General features: G+C 44.1%; 2 protein-coding genes across 6 annotated transcripts; both read right to left on the bottom strand.

Annotated features, from left to right (window-relative positions):
• Positions 1-752: 752 nt before the first annotated feature.
• Positions 753-22,897, bottom strand: LOC105307866 (zinc finger protein 551-like). The gene is given in 5 exon segments (XM_011383521.2): positions 753-3,868; positions 3,871-4,754; positions 16,458-18,374; positions 19,654-19,777; positions 22,678-22,897. Coding segments are annotated over 5 exon segments (2,985 nt in total). The 5' UTR covers positions 22,711-22,897; the 3' UTR covers positions 753-3,841.
• On the bottom strand, positions 4,887-12,995 carry LOC105307867 (zinc finger protein 154-like). Of its 5 annotated transcripts, none has more exons than XM_023525094.1 (4): positions 9,539-12,985; positions 6,626-6,747; positions 6,344-6,446; positions 5,110-5,243 (listed from the first exon to the last, which is right to left on the bottom strand). In XM_023525094.1, exons 1-4 carry the CDS (start codon positions 9,754-9,756, stop codon positions 5,240-5,242), a joined length of 447 nt encoding a protein of 148 aa, XP_023380862.1. In that variant the 5' UTR covers positions 9,757-12,985; the 3' UTR covers positions 5,110-5,239. The 5 variants fall into 5 exon arrangements, with proteins under 5 accessions (XP_023380860.1, XP_023380862.1, XP_023380859.1 ...); XM_023525093.1 differs by lacking the exon at positions 5,110-5,243 and adding an exon at positions 5,670-5,829 and having other exon boundaries at positions 9,539-12,995; XM_023525095.1 differs by lacking the exon at positions 5,110-5,243 and adding an exon at positions 5,670-5,829 and having other exon boundaries at positions 6,626-6,752; positions 9,539-9,718.
• Positions 22,898-22,945: the final 48 nt, after the last annotated feature.

A 22,945-nucleotide genomic window follows, 5' to 3' on the forward strand; every position in this document is an offset into this window, starting at 1 on the left:
AAGTGCATGTTAGTAAGTGAAAACAGCCAGTCTGAAGATGCTACATACTATATGATTCCAACTATATAGCATTCTGGAAAAGGTAAAACTATGGAGACAGTAAAAATATCACTGGTTCTCCCAGGTAAGGCAAGGACAAGGGAGGGATGGACAGAATACAGAAGAATTTCAAAGCAGTGAAGAAATTCTATGTGATACTCTAAAGGCAGATACATATCATTACACATTTGTTCAAACTCAGAATGTACATCACCAATAGTGAACCCTAATATGAACAATGGACTGAGTTATCATGATGTGTCAATGCAGGTTCATCAGTTTTAACAGATGTACCACTTGGGGTGGGGTGAGGGGAATGCTGATATGTTGGAAGGTGAGCCTGTGTGGGAGCAGGGTGAATATAGGAAATCTCTACCTTCCTCTTAATTTTTGACTGAGGGTTAGAAAGCCTGGATTTTACTTCCCGATCTTGCTAACTAGTTGTGCAAGTCATTTCCCCTTTCTAGGCCCTAATTTACTTACCTGCAAAAGAAGGAAAATGGGCCTTGTGACATGAAAGGCTTTTTCCAATTCCAGCTTTCTATAGTTGATATTTGTTGTTTTTATTTTAAGGCTACAAAGGGCCCTCAAATCTTTTGCAAGATTTTTGTATATCAGTTCAAATAAAATGGAAAATGCCCCACCCCCCAACACACACACAAATTAAATCTATTAAAATGGGGGAAAAATGAGGAACTGACAAATTTTGAACATTGGTTTTTAGACAGTTTAATTCAGGCATAATGGACTTAAACTGCTCATATTTAAAATATACATTTTGATGTTTACATACTATTAAAACTAAAAGTTTATTCCTGCCCTTTTAAATTTTTCCTTCTCACCATTATAAAATTACTCATAACAGAATATATGCTACCTTTTGTAAGAGCTATTTTCAAATATATCTAAACATGGAAAAGACTATCAGGAAGTCATTATTCTGTCATTATTTGTCATCTTATACCATTCTTGTTTCATGTATCCTATGCCTTTAGTGGTTTCTTTATAATCCCAGACATGTCATTTCACACATAACTCCTTCAGAATGTGTTTCTAAAATGTAAAGGTTCTTATGCAACTACAGTAACTTTGGAACATAAAAATATTTAAAATTATGATAAGTTGCTGTGAGTGCTGAATTTTGTTAGTTGTATTCATTATTTAATGCAGATTGATTGCAATCAATGCAAAGTCTTTTAACCTATATGTACCATTATCACTTAATTCTTATTCCCTTGATGAAGTTGCTAACACTGCTGTCCATTAGAATTTGCCACAATCTAGATTTGGCTTGTTGATTCTTTATACTGTTTAACACGCTTACCCTTCTCCCATATTTTTTGTATACTAGCTAGGCTCAACATCGCAAAATGTTGAGGAAATGCAACTAAAACCAGAGTGAGATACTGCTACATATTTACTAAAAGGGTCAAAATTGTAAAAGCCATATTCACTATTAGCAAGTCTATGGGAAAACTGGAACTCACATACACTGCTGGTAGGAACACAAAAAGAATAATCCTTTTAATTTGGTATTTCCTAAAGTTACACATTTACCTACATTCTGATTCAGGTATTGACTGCACTTCAAGGTCTTAAGAAAAGAGAAAGGAAACATCAGTATGGAGAATTGTGTACAATTTCTTCTGTAGCAGTTGTATTTGCAATGGCTGAAATTGGAAACAATACCCATAAGCAGATGAATCGTGGTAGATTGATGTAATATACTTCCAAATGACATAAAAAGAATGAACTACTCATATAAGCACCTTTGATGACTTTCAAAATGTCACATAAGGGAATCCAAGGAAAAGATTGAACAGTTTATAATTTCAATCATATAAAATGGTAGAAATTCAAATTAATCTATTATAACAAAAAGCAAATCAATGGCTGCCCAGAGGTCAGAGATTATCAAAGGACACAAGGTAAATATGGGGGTGATGGATTTATTATTATGATTGATGGTTTCATGGATTTATATGGATGTCAAAACTTACAAAATTGTATGGTTTAAATATGGACAGGTTATTGCATGTCATTTATACCTCATTAAAACTTAAAAATATGATTCACATTAAAGTCTGGATTTCCTACTTTTTAGAAAATCCGGTTTGGCAACCATAATGGCCATATTCTCTCTCCTCACGAGAGCGGGGGGCACTACCTCAAGTGGCAGAAAAAACAGGTGAGAATGAAAGTGGTTTCCAATTTCTTCAACAAGAATATAAGCTGGGTCACAAAGACCACATTGCTAGGCTGAGCTTCCCCTTCTGTCCTTTTCCTGCACAGCAATGGCCAGCCCAGAGGGGCCACAGGAATCCACAAAACATTTAGTTTATTTTCTAACAGGGCCCTCAGCCACAGACATACAGCTGTGGAGGGCCTGAGAATTTCTGAACCTGCTCATCCTTCACAGCCATTGTGACTGGAATACTGTGGATGCCCCTTTAAAAGAGGTGCAGGCCAACCAGTTTGTGTCAGTCTTCACTACTTCCTATTAATCCAGTGTTTCTGTAACAATGATCATTCCTTTGGTCCCTATAATCTTAAAGCTATCAAATGTTACCCTATAGACTTCAGGACATCAGGGCCCATGGCTCCACTGTAGGACCTGGGGGGCAGGCGGTCCCTCACCAGTGCTGAGCATGATGCAATGTCTCCACAAGTTCATGTTGCTCTCAGAAGCACTGAAGGTTGTCACAACAACCCCCTCCTCAGGTTGAACTCTGAATCTACAAAGTACCATGGCATCCAAGCTACAAATTAGGACTACAAAGCTGCTCTGCAATCTTTCCTTAAAGGCAATGCAATGCAAACTAGGCCAAAACCGAAGAGGTATATTGTGCCATCGCTGTATCCTCTGAGGTACATAAAGTTTGGGATCCCAACCAAACCTGTTCACTCCTTCATGCTAGCAAACCCAGTTAATTTCAAGTCACCCCATACAGTGAATAGAACCCCCAAGATTAATGGTGGCTTAAACCATAAAACCTTTATTGTTGTACAAACAGGGGCAACAGGAGGCACAGTCCCTGGGCTAGTGACTTGGAAACTGAAAAATGCCATCACAGGACTCATGTGGGACCAACAATATCCCTTAAAAATATATTCCATCTTTTCAAATGTCTAACAGAATCTTCTAGACCAAACTGGGTAAGGTCCATGCCCTAACTCATCAAAGAAGCTACTCATGGATCGTCCCACAAATGGGAGAACACTGAAGTTTACGTCCCTGAACGTTATGGGATGAGTAAATGTTGCCCACTGAGGTCACCAATCAGGAGGTCGAGTTGAAATGGCTGCTATAGAACTGGCAGTGACATAAATCTGGCAATGGCCCTGGGCACGTTAAAAAGTACGATGCAGTTCCCACATACCTGAAATTTATGTGGATGTTCAGATGTATGAGATGCAATAAGGGCAAAAGGCATCTTTGTAAGGGATCTCCTCCAGTATTGTTGCACTGAACAAAGAAACACAGCTGCGCAGTTAAGGCAGCTCTGTGCTAGCCAGTGAAGTTAATTTCTTCAGCTAAAGGCCTTCTCACATTCACTGCACTAATAAGGCCTATCTCTATTGGAATTCTCTTGAGTTTAATGAGGCTAGACCTTGGTAAACTATTTCCCACATTAGCCTGTCATAAGGCCTTCATCCAATGTGACGTTATGATGTTTTAAGAGCCTGGAGTCGAAGGTAAATAATTTCCCACACTCCAATACTCATAAAGCCCTTCTCCACTCTGAACACCCTAGTGGTCACTGATGTTGGAGCTATGGATAAAGAATCATCCACGCTGCACTCATAAGGCCTTCATCCAGTGTGAACTCTCTGGTGTTTAATGAGGCTAGAGCTGTGGCTAAAAGATTTCCCACATTCGCTGCATTCATAAGGCCTTTCTCCAGTGTGAACTCGCTGGTGTTTGATGAGGCTGGAGTTCTGAGTAAAAGATTTCCCACATTCACTACACTCATAGGGCCTTGATCCAGTGTGAACTCTCTGGTGTTTTAAGAGACTGGAGCTGTAAGTAAAGAATTTCCCACATTCGCTGCATTCATAAGGCCTTTCTCCAGTGTGAACTCTCCGATGTTGAAGAAGTGCAGAGCTTTGACTAAAAGATTTCGCACATTCACTGCACTTATAAGGTCTTTCTCCACTGTGAACTCTACGGTGTTCAATGAGGCTGGAGTTTTGAGTAAAGGACTTTCCACATTCAGTGCATGCATAGGGCCTTGACCCAGAGTGAACTCTCTGGTGTTTTATGAGACTGGAGTGGTAGGTAAAGAACTTCCCACATTCACTGCACTCGTAAGGCCTTTCTCCAGTGTGAACACTTCGGTGTTGAAGGAGCGCAGAGCTTTCACTAAAGGATTTCCCACATTCACTACACTCATATGGCCTTTCTCCAGTGTGAATTCTGCGATGCTTAATGAGGTTGGACTTGTTGCTAAATAATTTTCCACATTCGTCACATTCGTGAGGCCTTGCTCCTGTGTGAACTCTCCGGTGTTGAATGAGGCTAGAGCTTTGCCTAAAGGACTTCCCACATTCTCCACACTCATAGGGCTTTTCCCCAGTGTGAACTCTCCAATGGTCATTAAGGCTGTAGCTTTTGCTGTAAGATTTTCCACATTCACTGCACATGTAGCATTTTTCTCTAGTGAGGGCTCTCTGGTGCTGAACAAGTATGCGTTCATAACTGAAGTCTTTTGTGCCTTCTCCAGAGCTGTGATGAGTTTCCCCACTGCGAAAGGCTGCCCCACACTCAGTTTTCCTGATTGACTTCTCCCTGGTGTGTGTGGCCTGATGCTGGAGAACTCCTGAGCTGGCCAGGAAGTCCCTCACGCCCTCCCCACAGGATAAGGGCATCCCTGACACACAGAATTTGCAGTCCTTCATGAATGAGGCTTTGCCCATGTTGCTTCCGAAGAGTTTCTCTCCAATGTGCTGCTTCTGATGCTGATGTTCTGCACTGAAATACAACTGTTTTTCATATGCTCCAATCTTGTACAGTTTCTGCCCATGACGTGTTCCCTGGTGCTCAGTCAAGTGCAAAATGTCTCTCAAGTCCACACTATACATCTCATAGGGATAGGCCTTCTGGGGACACACGCCAGCCTTGGAAGTCCTGACCTGTGACACTCCTTGTACAGAAATGCTCTGCTCAGAAAGTGCCTCCTCATCCTGGGCCCCATGCCAACTACCTGAAAGCAAGAAATGCTGGTGAAATCATGCTGCCTTTGGTGAGAGGAGGCAGCTACCGCGCAAGTGTGTGTCTAATGAATCCAAGGATCATCAGTCCATGTGATTGTGTGCGGGACCAAGGAGTTGTTTCAGGTGGAGGATGGGGCTGCACAGCAGTACTGGGCTATCAAGAGCACAAAATGGGAAAGGCCTCATGAGGTAAAAGACACCACTGTACAGTGTGACACAGAGAGGAAAGACAAGGTCCATGATTCATTTCTCCACTAACAACTTTCTGAAGGAACTTGTCTGTTGGTGACACGAGTTCAGTGTAGAAGGGTGTGTCAAGACCCAAGAAGATACAACTGTGACAGGCAGCTGATGTTCAAGGACTATTGCAGACTATGTGCACACCTCAAAAACAATACACTGGGGCTGATGCAGAAAGCACTGCAGATGTAGTGATGGCAAAACAGGTGAGACATGGAAAGCACTGCAGATGGAGCACTGAGCAAACAGGTAAGACACAGAGTTCAGATGTGAGGTTAACCCCAGGCTGGAAGTCAGAGTAGAAGTTACAAGTGGTAGAGTTGATAATTTGGCAAACTGTCAAGAAAGGGAAAGGAAACACAGAAATGAAGTGTGGCGACTGGCATCAAAATATTACTCAAACAGAATAGGTTTCTGGTATGATTTGAACGCAGGACTGACATCGTGCCCTCGTTCAGGTGCCACTCTTCAGGGCCAGGCTCCTTCAGAGCCCGTCTTGCTGTGGCCAGATTCACGTATATCCTGTAAATCACTGCTTTCCAACTCAACATGACTCCCTCAATGAGCAGATGCATAGCACCTTGATGACACAAGTACTAAGGGAAAGGCAGGACAGATGAGCAGCCAGCACTATCCCAGAACAACTCAGCACATGAGAGCCCACAGGAAAGAAAACAAAATATTTACACAGAGAACTTTGGAAAAGGGTCCTGTAAGAACAGCCTGCAGTCTATTTAAGAAGTAACCATATCAGTGATAGCAATTTCTGGCACAGACAAGCATGAGGAAATGTCAGCTAGAAGGAAGCAGAACCTGGGCACACAGGTGCCTTGGATGTGGACAAAGTCACCTGGTCAAGGAGAAGGCAAGTAAGGTGGTGTCCTTCAGGTTCACTGGAAGACTCCAGACCCTGATTCTTTCTCTGCAAATCTTCATGACGGCAGGGGTTGGGGCTGCTCAAGGAAGGAGAGGGCAGTGCACACACCTCAGCCCAACCAACCATGGGACCTAACCAGGGAACTGGGGAAGGAAGCGGAGCCCAGGGTCCTGCTGTGAGGACAGACCTGCTCCTGGGAAACAAGGGAAGGGCAGAGACTAGTTCACAGCACAGGGGTGAGTTGGAAGACCTTACCCAAGGAGGTTATAAGTGCCAAGTTCTCCAGCATCACATCCTGGTACAGACGTCTCTGAGCCTCATCAAGGAGATCCCATTCCTCCGAGGAGAAGTAAACAGTCACGTCCTCAAAGGTCACCCTGCCCTGGCATTATGGGGACAGATGAAACCACAAAAAGCTCCTCTCCCGAGAACCCATAATCTCTCCCGCCACATCTACCCTATGCCCATCCTCCTCCCAATCTCCCCAACTCAAAGGGCAAACCAGGCCCTGGTGCCATTGGCACCACTGTCTCCTCATAAAGTTCAATGATCACAGGGTTCAGCCATCAGCAAGAAGAGAAAGTGGACAAGCAGATATCTGAGTTGTGGACCTGGTATAGAAGGCTCCACCTACTCGTGCCAGGCTAGTCCACTGGTGTGGTGTGGTCAAAGTCATGTAAGTCTCGATACCAGGGCCCTGGAGTCATCAGGCATACTCCCTCTCTCCAAGAACACATAATTCTGTAGATCCCATAGCCATGTGCCTAGGGTCACTACTAAAGGAATCTCCCTGGCCTTCCCACATGTTACTTGTATTTTAATCACCTCCTCTTTACCCCATTAGTAAGGGTGGGATTCCCATCTTAGTGTTATAGGGATGGCCAAACACATGACACCTGACCTTTTCCAGAGGAGATGAACAGCAGTTTATCAATCACAGATTCACAACCTGGGAGGAGGACACCTACAAGGGCAATGTGGAGGCTGCACTCTCAAAAAGAGTGAACAACCAGTAGCTGTAGGATGCAAGCTTTATAGGATCAAGAGGGTAGGGTACCTCCTGGTTCCCGTGAAATAATATGATTGGCTTGTCTGAATAACTCTGGGTTGGTAGGAAACAAATCCATATAGAGGGAAGCAGAAACTGTATCTGGTCCCATTGATGAGAAGGTTGTTTGACCAGGAGACCTTATCAGTGGAAGAAAAGTGGGGAGGAGAACTTGCACTCAGGCCATTTGAGTCCCTCCAGCTTTCATCACATGTAAAGGCAGTACATAATCCTGGACTTTAATGTTGGGCCTTAATACAACTGGGCAACAGCATCCAATTTTACCTTAGACCTACCAGTGTTTCCAGTGGCAGCCCCAAATCCTTCTACAAAGGCCTCCATGCCTGGCTCCATTCCTGGCTTCAGACTTAATAACACAGAACCATATGTGGATCTCAGATACCCAATGTCCTCGTCAGCTTGTGCTGCACTTGGTGTCCCTTCAGCAGTCACAACCTTTCTCTGTCTATTTAATCCTCCTTTAAAGATATGGTTCACTGGTGGCCCACCCTAGGCTGAGTGACTCACACAGGTGACCACAGCTGCAGGTCACAGATAACCTGATTCTCCAGGCTGAATGACACACCCTAGTCCCCAACAAAGTCCTCACAAAATCCTGGTGGAGTTCTCAGAGTAGTGAATATCATGAGTATCATGTTGCCTCAATCACTCCTAAGCTTCTGCACCCATCTCATGTCTACTCTTCCACTGGAAACCCCGGCCACCCACCACACTATTTTGCACCTGAGACACTCGTCCTCCGTGGCCATTGACCTCCCTCACCTCTGTTTGAAGTCCAAAACCATCACCCAGGTATCCAAGCAAGAGAGCCCCTAAGCCCACCCCGCTTCCTGGCACCCTAACAGCTTTACCACCATAACCAGAAAGATGCTCCTCCTAAACATGACTGACAACTCATTCACCCTGGCCCACACAGTAGCGTTGACATTTTCCACGTCTCCATCCTTAACCCTTTTCCAGATTTCCAGACCTGTGCAGTTAGCTGCTCGCTTAATGCTTCCACTTAGAGCTCTGCAAAGAATCTCAGAAGGTCCAGACACCTCCCATGAATATTACTCCTACTACCGCCTGCCTCATCTCAGTTGATGGAGCTTCTATTCTCTCAGCTGCAAAGAAGAAAAACCCAAGAATATCCCTAAGTCTTCTGCTTCACTCCCTCACTGATCACACTGAAAAATAAGAGCTGCCATTTAAACAACACACCCAGAATCCAATCACATCTCCTAGGCCACCACTCCGATCAATTAACCCTCCACTGAATTATGGCGGTAGCCTCCACCCTCATCTTCCTCCCTCATCCCTCAATCTCACCATCTATAATCATACTACTGCCAGATAGAGCCAGTTAGAACCTCGGTAGTATCACGTCCCTCCTCTGACCCAAATCTTTCATTAGCGCCAGAACAGACATGCAGTTTCCCAGGCCGTCATTCCAACCCTGACTCTTGCCCGGCTGCCCTTTGTTACCACAAGAAAAGGCGAGACCTGTAGCTTCCTGAACACTTTCGGCTCAGTTTTACTTCATGCATGTGCACACCCTGCTACCTGTCCCTGGACTAACCTTACACACCTGTTTACATCGACTGACAAAAATGGGAAAACCTTCATCTAACCCTTGCCATGGACTTCAGACCCTGGGCTTGGGGTTTCTCCAGGGTCTCCAGACCCCAACCCGGGGGAAATGCCGCTTAAGGACCCGAATATACCACATACCAGAAAACGTGTGGGTGAGGGGCTGGGACGCCCTCCCCTTCCCGGTGGTTCCAGCAGCACTTCTGCAGCCATATGAATATGCAAAGAGTCAAGTCTTGGAAGAACGACACCACTGAAGGGTTCAGGGGGCTCAGGCCTCCCGGCACCCCTGTCCGGCCAGGACTGGCGCTGGCTGTTTAACCTCTGGGCCTTTGTGCATTGTATCACCTCTGACCAGGTGCCCCTCCGCCTGTGACCCTCTCCCACATTTCGTCACCCTAGATGTCACCCGCCACGCCTTACCGGCCCGGACGCCGGGACCTGGGCTGCAGGACGTGAGCGGCGCCCGCACGCACGTTTAGGGTTCGGAGACTGAGGGCGGTGAAGCCCCGGGGACACGCACTCACCTCAGCCGGGCCTTTCGGCGAGGCTGCCGCCATCGGACTCTAGGAGCAGACTGGCGGAGGTTATCTGGGCTGTGTCGCAGAGCCTCACACCCGCGCCTGTGAGGCGGGGACCACGACTCCTCTCGCGTCTTCTCTGGTCTCGTCAATTCAGTCTCTATCCAGCGACCCTGAGGTGGCAGCGGGTGAACAAAACCCAGAGTAGCCAACATGGCCGCCATGAGAAGGAAGCCAGAAGTCCCGGCCCTCGGGAGGGGCCACACGCGGAACCTACTCTTTTCCAATCTCTCATTGGATAGTGGTGCTGCCGCTCAACTGTGCATTCTGGGCAATGTAGTCCCCTCAGCGCCACAGACTACCGTTAAGGAAAGCCTTCTGGCTTAAAAGGCGCGGCTCAGGCCAAGGGGCGCTGGTAAATGGTATATTCCCCTCTTAAAAGAGATCGTACTCATATTTCTGCGAAGCGCTCTCTGCAACTGATAACCCAAGTTTTGGAGACTTTATTTCAGACACGATGAAGCTCAGCGTACTTCCAGGATCAAACATGTATTTGATGCTCCCAAAGGCTACAATTCCAAATCAACATATCATTCCATGGAGTCATTAAGACTCAAAGTATGTCCCGTTAGTAGAAGCTAATAAACATCTTATTTTAATGCAAATGCATGCACTCCACATCATAACATCAGTGTGTCAGTCTATGTATGTTTGGTCAGGGGCAAGAGAGAAAATACTCTAGACTGTCATGCCAAGAAAGATAGAGGAATGCTGTTGGAGTACGAAGACGGATGTGACAGAGTTTCTTCTTGCCTGAATTTCAGTCTGGCTCCTCTAAACTAAGCCCGGTCCTCGGGGCCTCTGTCCTCAAGAGTAATAATCCCGCTAAGTTAGTTTGGCAAGAATTTCCCATCCTCAATATCTACCTGACCACCAATGTTGTCTGATCAAATTTCCTCATCCCTCACCAGTACACAGGTGATATCTGATCACTCTGGCCTGCTTTCTCAAAGTCTCTTTAAGTTAGTTTAGTAATCTCCACCTTGCTCCTTGGCTATAAATTCCAACTTAAAAAAAAAGAAATTCTGGAGTTGAATCTACTCTCTTCTTTACTGAAAACTCCATTGTCCTTACACCTGTGGCAATGGTCCCTAATAAAGCTTGCCTCATAGTTTTAGCAAGATCTGAATAATTTTAGTATAACAGGTCTGTCTGTGGTTCCCAAAGAAAACATCTCTCTTGCCTGTATAGTCAATTATTCTGTCCAATTTATTGAGCAATACTTTTATCCATTTAATATCTTGAATCTTTAAGTGATACAGCTGGTAAGAAAGGACACTGAGCATTGAGGCACAGGAGTTAGTTAGACAATCAGTGGCCAAGGAAAGGTACATGGAGGCATGAGCCCCTTGAACCCCACATGGACTCATTCCTGTAATGCTAGCCTCTTCATTCAGGTTTCCTTAGCTGCGAAAGCACTTCAGAACCTACACAGGTCAGCCCCTCACTTGCTCTGACTCCCACCTAAATATTCTCTGGATTGTGGTGTCCTGGGCTCTTGTCATTCTCTCAGTCTTGGGTCTGGAGATCCGGGAGAAATTCCAAGCCAAGGGTGTTAAGTCCATGTCAAGCTTTATATACAGGTATTCCCATTTCTGGCAACCAATGTAAACAAGTATGGAGGGTTCTTCCAGGAACTGGAACCACGATGTGCAGATGCTCAGAGGTATACCTGAGTTGGGAGTACTCAAGAAACCACAGGTCTCCTTTCTTTTAGGTGGAAACAAAGAGCAAGGAGAAAGGAGTGAGGACTGGAATGACTGAGAAATTGGGGGTCTATTCTGTAGGTAATGGGGAGATGTTTGAATCAGAGGAGTGATTTTAACAAGGTCTCACCAGACTCCATCAGGCCGCAGAGTTGAGAACAGACTGTGGGATTGAAAGAGAAGCAAGGATGATCAGGCTGCAGACTACTGCCAAAGTCCAGATGAGAACCAGGATTGAATAGACCAGGATAGTAGTTCAGAAAAAGTGGTTGGATCCTGGATGCATGTTTTAAAAAGGGGCAACTAGATTTTCTAATGTGGAGGGAGAGAGAGTGAAACAGGATTCAGGGATGGCCCCAGGGTGGTCAGTCTTAGTAGCTGTAGTGACGGAAGCTCCATTATCTAAGATGGGGAAGAACATAGTAGCAGTAATATTCACTGGGGGATAGGGTGGGATAAGGAGCTTTGTTTTGGCCATGTTAAGAGTCTGAGTTTCTGAGATCACTGAGTGGAGGTATGAGGTGGGCAGTTGGACACATAGGTCTGGAAATCTAGGGAGGGTTCAAGATGGAGGCATCTAAAATGTGGTGGCTACTGTATGGACTCAGATGAGTAAATTGTGGTCACACTTAGGGGTAATCTTCAGGTTATAGTAGTAAAGTTATTGGGGGCTGGTAGATGACGATGGGGGCCCTTTTTCTTAAGTTTAGATATGCAACAATACAATAAATCAAGCCATGTTTTGCAGTTTTGGCCGATTTCCCTGCATATATGCTCTCACTGTGGTCAATTTAAAAGGGCCAATATGACATCACTAAACGTGAAGTTGGAAAGAGTTGTTGGTAGCCCATCAATACATTGTTTCCACCATACTGATTCAGTAGCCACAAATAACCTCAAGAACGTAGAAATTAATGAAATGTAGTGAAATGATTAGGAAGTGAGTTTTTCTGCTTATTATTGATACAATGACACATTATACCTTTTGACTGGAAGATCCCTATGGCTATGGATTTCACCCCCAATACTAGACTGCCCTACTATATGTAGACATGGCAAAATACCACAAGGGATACACCTACTTCACTAAGTCCCTATCACCAGCTTGGTAAGGACCACCTTTTGGTCTTGAAAAGAATTTAAAAAAAAACAATGGCTATCCTTCACAATGAAGCCAAAAAGGTTGAATTAGTTAATAGATTTGGAACTAAGAAGAGCAATGTGCGATGGGTTCTTATCAATATCTGACCACTGATAAGGTATTACTGATCATTCCCCCAAAACAACTCTCAACAACTAATCTTTTACAACTATGAAGTGTATTCTCTTTAGGGGCAAGTAAAGTAATAACTATATTATGTATTTTTGTTCCATGGGATGAATAAGATTCTCTTCCATTGTTCTATTTCTAAATGTTGGTTCAGATCACGACTATGTGTGTATAATTTAAATCTTTTTTTTTAAGCTTTGAAGTATAATTGACAAACTTGTAAAATATTTATAATATGTATGTTGTGATGATTTGATACGCGTAGACATTGAGAAAGGCAGATTAAAGTTTTTAATCTGGGATTTTGGCTTCCTCTTTTAAGGTTTATAATTTTTAAAATACAGTAATTGGATTTTGTGAATTGCTAAAGGTGTAACTTTAAAAGGTTAATGTTTTATTTATCTGACAAATAGAAGTTAGAGAAGTCTAATTATGTTAAATATTAGGAAGTATAGTTTATACATATTGGGATTATTCAGGAGTAACTCGGAATTTAAAATTACACAAGAAATATTGAACTGACCATACAAATCATTAACACCTTAATTTTTCAGTGAATATCAAAAAGAGGTAAATAGCACATATGTGAATAAACTTAAAAGACACACCTAAGAAAAGTCATACAAATCTACTTTGTACCCTAATTGCAATCTGCCTTAAATAATAAAATCAGTACAGACATAGCATATCTTAAAAAAATTCTTGTGTATTCAAATTACCAGAATTATGAGTCCTTACATTTTAGAAATGTATTATGAAAGTGTTATGCATTGACTTAGGTGGGATTATAAGTTAAAAAAACAAACAAAAAACAAAAAACAAAAACCACTAACGTGCATGGGGATACAGGAACCACTGTGACGATAAATAATGGAAAACTGGGATAGGATTCATGGAGCTTCCTAACAGTCTTTTCCGTTTATGGATACATTTGAAAATAGCCATTATAAACAGAATATGTCTTTGTATCAGTGATTTTATATGCTGAGAAGGATGCATTAAAAAAGGCAGGATATTTGGTTTCTGGGATGCAAGCATGTATGGGAAACATCAAAATGTGCATTTTAAATCAATTACACTTACATCAAACTGTTTTTCAAAAATGTTTAAAACTTGACACTTCTCAATCATTATACTGTTTTGTTTTGTTTTTTAAATTGATGTTCTTGAGGTTATTTGTTGGCTCTATATCAATATACTGCAAATAAAATATAATGGTATGCTACTAGAATCCATGTTCAGTGACATCGTTTTCTTGGCAGTTTGAAATTGAGCACAATGGGAATATTTACACCAGGAAAATTGACAAAGATTATAAACCTAGTTTCAATTTAATGTATGAGTGAATGTTTAGGCTTAAAGAAAGTGGTAGAGAATATGTTAACAATGCAGATTAAACTTATAAGTGTATGGTGGAAGTAGGCTTTAAATTGTACTTAAGACAAAAATTTGAAGAAAGAAAATTTCCTTCCCTCATTCAAAAACAACTGTTTCATATGGCAATGAAGTCATTTGCTGAAGAATGAGTGAAAAATCAACATTCATCTTTATTGTTGCACTGTCTTCCTACTGATTAAAATAATAAACTTGTAAAAAGAAAATAGGCAAAAGAGTTTGAGCATTTTACCAAAGAAAATAAAGAGAGGGTAAATTAATGCATGGGGAAAAAAGCTCAACATCATGAATTCTTAAGGAAATAGAATTAAAACCAAAGTGAGTTACCACTACATACTTATTTTCAATGTTAGGTCTAACATTGAAAAAGATTAACCATACCAAGTGTTGTCAGGGTTGTAGAGGAACTGGAATTATCACATACTGTTGGTAGAAAGGCAAAAAGGAACAGCCCATAGTTTAGCATTTCTTAAACTGGAAAACATTCACCTACCCTATAATAGTCTAAGAAATAAAACATATCCATATAAAGAACTAAATGCAAATATTCATAGCAGCTTTATTTGCAATACCCCAAACCTGGAAATAACCCAAACCATTAATAGATGAATGGATTACAAACTGGTTATTCACAGAACTGAATACTATCCAGGATTTAAAAAAAAAAAAAAAAATGAACCATTCATGTGAGCATTATTCTTGAATCTCAAAATAATTGTGCAGCATGAAGGAAACCAATATTTTTAAAAAGAGTACAGACTTTATGATGCCTACTTAAAATTATAGGAACCCAGCTCTTGTAAAGGAAGGTAAATAAATGATGCCTGGAGTGCTGGGAGAGGCAGGGAGATTATAAAAGGGTACGAAGGAACTATATAGATGACAAGATAAGTTGATTTTCATGAGTGTGATGCTTTCATAGCTTTATCCCTATGTCAAAACTTACCAATTGTATACGTTAGATAAGTACACTCTGTTGCATGTCAATTATACATATACCTGAATAAAGCTTTAAAAAGTGTTTCCAAATAAATACCTAGATGACCCCTTTTTCTTAGAAAATTAGGTGGCAACCCTATATATCATCTCTCTCTCTCTCTGTGCCCTGGGAGGGGCAGCCTTGCCTCAGTGGCAGCAAATACTGGCAAAAAATGACTGTTGCCATCTGAATCAATAGGAATGCTGACCGGTTCACAAAAGACACATCACTGGATACAGAATCATCCTTCCAGTCTTGTTTTCTTGCCTCTAGAGCAATGGCCTTGAGGTGAACACCTCGGAGGCTATGGGAATCCACGAAACCTTTAGATTATTTTCCATGCCAATGACCTCAGCTATAGGATGTAGCTATGGAGGTCCTGAGAATTTCCGTACACACTGAGCACACCAGCCAGTCGCAGAAACACTTGTGGATAAACTTTCAGAAGAGGCACATCCCATCTAATTTACTGCAGTCTCTTGCACCCCCTATCAATCCAGTGTTTCTGTCCCAATTATAGTTCTGCCTGACTCTTATAGTCTTAAAACAAATAACACTAACCTATGAAATTTTGTACATCATGGCACATGGCTCTTTTGCAGGGCTTGGGGAGGAGGTCCCCTCAATGTTGCTGAGAATTATGTAACACGTACTATGAACAAGGAATAAAATTCAGTGTTCATAGCACAACAAAGTTCTCCTCTTTAAGGTGATCTCTGACCTCCCAAAATAATCATGGCACAAGCCTGAAAATTAGGACCACAAAGCTGTGCAGTCTTTCTTTCAAGGCCTTGGACGGCAATGCAAAATAAATCAATATTGGACAATGAGTGATTTTCTCCCACTATCCTGTCCATTTCGAAGCACAGAAAGGTTGGGATCCTCACAAAAATCTGTTCACCTCTATGTGCTGACAGATCACAATTCTGCTTTCAAATCACCCTGTGCAGTGACTAGAACTGCCAAAATTAAAGGTATAAAAACAAAGACCTTTACAAAAATATCATAAGCCAGAGAAGTTTCCAGGTTGGTGAATTAGAACCTGGAAAAAATTCATCACAAGTATAACGTGAGAACAATGTCCCTAAAGGAGGTAGTCCTTTTTAGCTGAGGATGGGTCGTCTGGACCAAAACTGGGGCAGGTCCATTCCCTAAAGTCAGAGAGAAAGGAATGAGGATTCTGCCAAGGGCTCAGGGTATTCATAATTTCCTCAAGCAAAAGGGAGAACAAAGGTCAGCTTCCCAGAGCATTTGAGATTGTGACTAATGCATTGTGCAAGGTAAGTCAGGTGCGAGAGGTGAAATGGCTTCAGCCACAGAAACTGGGTGTGATATATCTGTTGTTATCGCGGGGGGGGTTTTAGAGTGTGGTGTGGTTTTTTTTAACCTCTCATGTGTTTTTGACTTTTGTGGGGTCTCTCGCAGTGTGTATTGTGGCACGAGGTTTTTATTTTGGTGTATGTGTCTTTTAGAGTGTCTCCTCCAGTGTTGTTATACTGAATGAGAAAAGAAAACATTCTCAGCACATTTAAGGCTTTTCTCCAGTGTGAACTCTCTGGTGTCTAAGGAGATTAGATTTGCGGCTAAAAGGTTTTCCACATTCACTACACACATAAGGTCTCTCTCCAGTATGAACTCTCCGGTGTTGAATGAGATCAGATTTGTGGGTAAAGGGTTTCCCACATTCATTGCACTCATAAGGCCTTTCACCAGTGTGACCTCTCTGGTGTTGAATGAGGCTAGAGCTTTGGCTAAAGGACTTCCCACATTCACTACACTCATAAGGCTTCTCTCCTGTATGAACTCTCTGGTGTTGAATGAGGCTAGCACTTTGGCTAAAGGATTTCCTGCATTCACCACACTCATAAGGCTTTTCTCCAGAATGAACTCGACGGTGTTGAATAAGTCCAGAGCGCTGTCTAAAGGACTTCCCACATTCACTGCACTCATAAGGTCTTGTGCCAGTATGAATTCTCTGGTGTTGAATGAGGTCAGATTTGCGTGTAAAGGACTTTCCACATTCACCGCACTCATAAGGTCTTTCTCCAGTGTGAACTCTCTGATGTTGAATGAGGATAAATTTGCGGCTAAAGCATTTCCCACAAACACTGCACTCGTACGGCCTTTCTCCAGTGTGAACACTCCGGTGTCGAATGAGGTTAGAGAACTGTCTAAAAGACTTCCCACATTCGTTGCATTCATAAGGCCTTTCTCCACTGTGAATTCTCTGGTGCTGAATGAGTTCAGATTTGCAGCTAAAGGATTTCCCACAATCACTACACTCATGAGGCATTTCTCCAGTGTGAACTCTCTCATGTCGAATAAGGTTAAAGATTTGTCTAAAGGTTTTTCCACATTCGCTGCACTCATAAGGCTTTTCTCCAGTGTGAACTCTCTGGTGTCGGAAAAGGCTGGAGCTTTGTCTAAAGGACTTCCTACATTCCCCACACTCATAAGGCCTTTCTCTAGTATGAACTCTCTGGTGTTCAATGAGGTTGGATTTATAGCTAAAGGATTTCCCACAGTCCCCACACTCATAATGCATTCCTCCAGTGTGCTGTCTTCGGTGGTGAATGAGTCCAGATTTCTGTATAAAGATTTTTCCGCATTCATTGCATTTGTAAATCTTTTCTTCAGTGTGAATTCTCCGATGTTTTATAAGATTGAAGTTATGGATAAATAATTTTCCACATTCTCTGCATCTGTAAGGTTTGGTACCACTGTGAATTCTCTGGTGTTTAATAAGGCTATAAATTTGGCTAAAGAATTTCCCACATTCACCACATTTATATGGTCTTTTTCCAATATGTGTTTTCTGGTATTGAACACATCTGCAGTTGCAGCTGAAGGCTCTCCCACATGTGCTACCCTCATAAAGTCCTTCTCCAGAGCAGACACTCTGACGGTGAATACATTTGTGGTTGTGGCTAACAGCTTTTTCACATTCACTCCACTTGTAAAGAGTTTTTCCACTGTGAAAGGCCTGCCCACTCTCGCTGCCACTGTGTGGCTCCTCACTGTTAGGAGTGGCCTGGTGCTGGATAAAGCCTGAGGTAGCTGGGAAGTCCTCCCCAACCTCCCTACAGATGAAAGGCTCCCCTGACATGTAGAAGCTGCAGCTGGTCGCAAATGAGGCCCCATCCATATCTCTTTTCCAGGACTTCTCTACACTGGCATGCCTCTGGTGCTGGTGAAGGTTTGCACTGAAACAGAAGTATCTCACACATCTGCCACCCAAGTATGGTTTCTGCAAAGAGTATATTGTTTGGTGCTCAGCTTGGTGCAAAATATCTTTCAAGATTGGGACACACATCTCACAGGGATGGGTCTTCTGGATGGTTGGAGCTGTCTTAGAAGCCCTGACTCGTGCCTCTCCTACCGATTCACTCTGCTCAGAAGGGGCCTCCTCATCTTCTGTCTTATGCCAACAACCTGAAAGCAGAAAAATGCTGAGGAAATGGCTGATTACTTCAGTGAGAGGGAGAAGTCCCATTACAAAGGTGTGTCAGACACAATATGTTGTGTCCATGGGACTGTTCTGAAAACAAGGGGCCTAAAGCAGGTTGATGAAGGGGCTCTGTACAGCACTAGGCCTTGGAAGATCACAGATTAGGGGAGACCTCACCAGAGAAAGGACAAAGATGGCATGCACCACATGGAAGAGAGGAAGGATCTCCAATCCATTCTTCTACCAACAGGCTTCAGAGGAATGTTGTCTGCTGGTGGCGTGGGCAAGTTGTGCGGAAGGTTAGTCGTGTCTTTTCCCAGTAAAATTCAATATGAACTGAAGTATCCGGTGTTCAAGAACAATTTAAAGATATGTGCACACCTCAAAACATATGCACAGATCAATGTTAGAGACTACTGTAGAGGAAGCAGTGCAGAAGAACAGGTGATGCATGAAGATCACAAAGGTGAAAGGAGCCAGGAAGTCACAGATTAAATGACAAGTCAGCCGAGTGTCAAGTATGGGGAAGAACAGGTAGAAATGAGGTGTGGTCAGTGGTATTTGCACAAAAACATTATTGGACACGCAGCAGTTTCCTGTTATAATTTGAACACAGCCCTTATGTCATGCTCTCCTCCAGTTGCCACTCACCAGGGTCAGGCCTCCTCTGAGACCATCTTGCTATGTCCACTCTGCAAAACAACCAGGGTTCTCCCTGTACCCTCAATTGTACAATTACTCGGTACCTGAATGATGGGAATCTTAATGAAAGACAAACTAGGTGAGCAGCCAGCACTGGCCCAGAAAAAAATCAGTATACAATAGTATTCAGGGAAGAAACTGAAAACAATTGAAGGAGGATCTTACAAGAACAGCCCATGGGTCATATAAGTAATGACCATGACTTGGCACAGCAGTCATGAAGACCTGTTACCTAGAGGAAGGGGACAGAACTGGACGTTATGGATCTGGACATAGCCACCTTGCCAGGGAGAGGGCAAGCAAGGTGGGATCCATTAAACTGTCTGAAGGACTCTTGACTCCCAGACACTTCACTGAACTTTTTGAGGCAACAAGTGTTAGAGACGCTTGGGGAGTCCATTGTTCAGAGTGCTCCACAAAGCTCAGCACTGGTACCCCCAGCACATATGACAAGAAAGTGGAGGAAATTAGCAGAGCCCATGAGAAAGAGAGCTACCTGTGGAGAAAAAAGTGAAGGCAGGATATCACCTCAGGACACTAGGAGAGATGTGAGGGTCTTACCCACAGATGCCACAAGTGCAAAGTTCTCCAGCATCACATCGTAGTATAGGAGTCTCTGAGCCTCATCAAGGAGCCCCCACTCCTCCTGAGAGAAGTCAATGGCCACGTCCTCAAAGTTCATACCCTGTTATAATGGGGACAATTCATTCCATGATCAGCTTCTGTTTGTGGGTATCAAACATAGGTTGGGGAGAAAAATTGGCCAGAAAGGAAAGTTAATTGATCTGATACTGGTCTTGCCAGACAATACTGAGGTCCCCCAGACTGTCCCTCCAAGACACAAAAAACATAAAAAACATAGCATCACCCTTCACCCTTACGACCCCAACTCCAGGGCCCTGATGCCATCAGTTTACATTACCCTCTTCACATGCGCATAATTCTTTGAACCACACTTCTCTCACACAGCTACGTTCCCAGAAGCACAATTTCAAAGGTAACACAGCCCTGCCATGATGGAGACAGTTCATTCCATGATCAGCCTCTTTCCTAAAAGTCTAATTTCACCACCTCCTTAATCTATCCCCTGCTCATCCTCCTCCCTTCCCCAAGCCAGTGGAGATTTCTAAGCCTGGGTGGCACTGATGTCCACTGTCTCATCGTGGTTCTATTGATCACTATGTCAGCTCTCCATAACAGGCAGGTGGGCAGATAAATGGCATCTAAGCTCTGGACCTGGCATGCGGGACCACAACAATCCCTTTTCAGGCAATTCCCCTGGAGTTCCCGGTATCGTTTTTTCCAGATACCACCAAACATGGGCTCACCCCTCACTCTTAGGTCAATATCAGGGCACGGGGGCATGATTTCACACTCCCTCTCCCAAACATCACTCACTATCCCAAACCTCTCCCTCTCACAATGCACTCCCACAGCTCTAGTCTGCTCCTGCCCTACACCATAGTCATCTCTTTGGTCTATCCATTCATTACTCAGCATATGTGATCCAGAAGATGCCTGGCAAATTCAAACAGGATCAAGTACTACCCTAGACTCTGATACTCCCCACTAACAGTGGTGGCCTTGAGTCCTGCTATGAAAGCCTCCCTCCCTGACTGTTCCTTGCTTCAACCTCACCTACTGAGACCAATATCAGATTTTAGATACCCACAGCCCTTCACTGTACTGCATTTGATGCCCCTTTACCAGTCACAGCCTTACTCTCTCCACCTAACCCTCATTTAAGGCCCAGCTACGGTGCCCCTCTACCCCATGCTCAGTGAGTCTTCAAGATGACCACTTATGCCCCTAAGCTAATCCACCAGCCTAGCGGAACAACCCAGGCCACACCAAAGGTCACAACGAAATCCTGTGAATAAGAACAAGCTCCAGTTTCATCTTGTGCGAATTACTTCTATGCCTCCACATCTGCCTCGTGTCCACTCATCCTTGAAGGCCTTGGCCATTTGTCAAACCATATTCTCTCCTCCACTCTCTACACAACCACTTCTCTCTAACCTGTGTTGTGACACCCATTTCCCACAAGGGGCCCAAACAGGAAACTCAGTTCTGGGGCCTGCCCTCTTCCTCCTAGTTTACCATTACCATTATCATTCTGACCAGCATTCCCTAAATTAAAATAACGACAGCTCTTCCCTGGTCACATACTCTTCACTACCTTCTGGAAAGTCTCCATCCTGCACTCCTCCTCAGAGTTCTAGACACCCATGAACTGTTCTCTGAAACATCTCATACTTTAACATGTCAAAAATAAAACTCCTGATATCCCAAATGAAAATTACTCTTCCTATGGACTTTGTCCATCTTCCAGCTGCTAATAGCAAACCTTCGAGTCATCCTTTACTCCTAACTCTCTCAACCTCAAAATTAGAAAATCCAGGCAGCCATACCTAAAACACTGATCCAGAATCTGACTGTTTCTCCCACCTCCACGGTCACAATCCTGGTCCAGTTACCATCATACTCATTCAGACTATCGCAGTAGCCTCCTCCTTGGTCCTTCTACCACCTCCACACTCATACTGTTCCCATGCTGCAGCCACAGGGATTCTGAGACCTGAGTCGGCTTACTTGTCTCCATTGCTCCAGATCTCCCACTGCTCCCATCACCTCAATCGACATCCACTTCTCGAAGCTGTTCTAGATCTGCCTCCTGTCCCACTGCTCCTAGTTCCCATTCAGAAGAAAGGATTCCTGCAGGTCCCAGAACCAGTTCAGCCTCCCCTCCAAGCTTCTGCACCTTCTGGTACCCATGCCTAGGAGGATCTTCCATATCTCATTCTACTGGTTGCCAAAAACAGGAACCACTCCATACAACCCTAGACCTGGACTTAGGCCCCTGAGCTTGGTGTCTGTTCTAAGTCCCTCAGGTCCAAGGGCTGGAGGAGTGGCTGAACAGTCCCAGGACACCACTATCCCAGAGACCGTGAGGGTGGGGTGAGGATCAGTGAGGCTCTGAAATAAGCACCACAAACCAGGACCCCTAAGCGATTCTGCAGTTACAGGAATCTATATGCACCGCCAAGATCCATGGGCTCAGGCCGCTAAATACTCTTGCCCAGCCCGGAAGCCAGGTGACCCTGAGATAACTGCATTACCTCTGGGCCTCAGTATTCACTGCAGGCTCTCGCCAGTTACGTAACCTTTTACAGGACATCACCTTCCTCTCCCTATTATCGTCCCTCTTCGAGTCTTTTCTTCCTCTGAGCAGCTTTTGAAAACTTTTGGAACGCTAACTCAGGTTCCTTTTTTGTTCGCAACCCTCCATGGCTCCCAGCGTCCTGAGAACGAAAGTGAAACTCCTCGGGCAAACTTCCACTCACAGTCCCCGTTCCTTGTGGACACTAAAAAGGGCCTAGGGTTCCCCCAATGCTCCCAGTGAGTCGCCCCCCGACGTCTTCACACGGCCGGCCCTTCTGCCTGTGACCCTCTTCCACATCCCGTCAGACCGGATGTCGGCCACGAGCGCCGAGGCCTGGGCTGCAGGACGGGAGCAGCGCCCGCATACGGGGCTTTAGAGTTCGGGGGGCTGAGGACGGTGAGGACGGGAGAACACAAACTCACCTCAGCCAGGATCCTCGGCGCGACCGCCTCCATCGGACTCTATGGACGAAGCGGAGTCTGCGTGGCACGGAAGCCCCAATCTCGGCCTGTAGCGGGACAACCCGCGGTAAGCCGCCTCCAAGACTCGGACCCGCCTCTGTGCAGCGGAGACGATTCCTTTGGCACTTTCTAGACCGCAGCCCTGGGCTGGGAAGCCTCTAACTCAGTGAACTGCCGGGATTGGCCAAAATGACCGCCACGTGGACGACGCCGGAAGTCCCGCCCTGAC

This window comes from Pteropus vampyrus, unplaced genomic scaffold (assembly GCF_000151845.1).
Source record: "Pteropus vampyrus isolate Shadow unplaced genomic scaffold, Pvam_2.0 Scaffold523, whole genome shotgun sequence".
In the NCBI taxonomy this organism is placed as follows: Eukaryota; Metazoa; Chordata; class Mammalia; order Chiroptera; family Pteropodidae; genus Pteropus; species Pteropus vampyrus.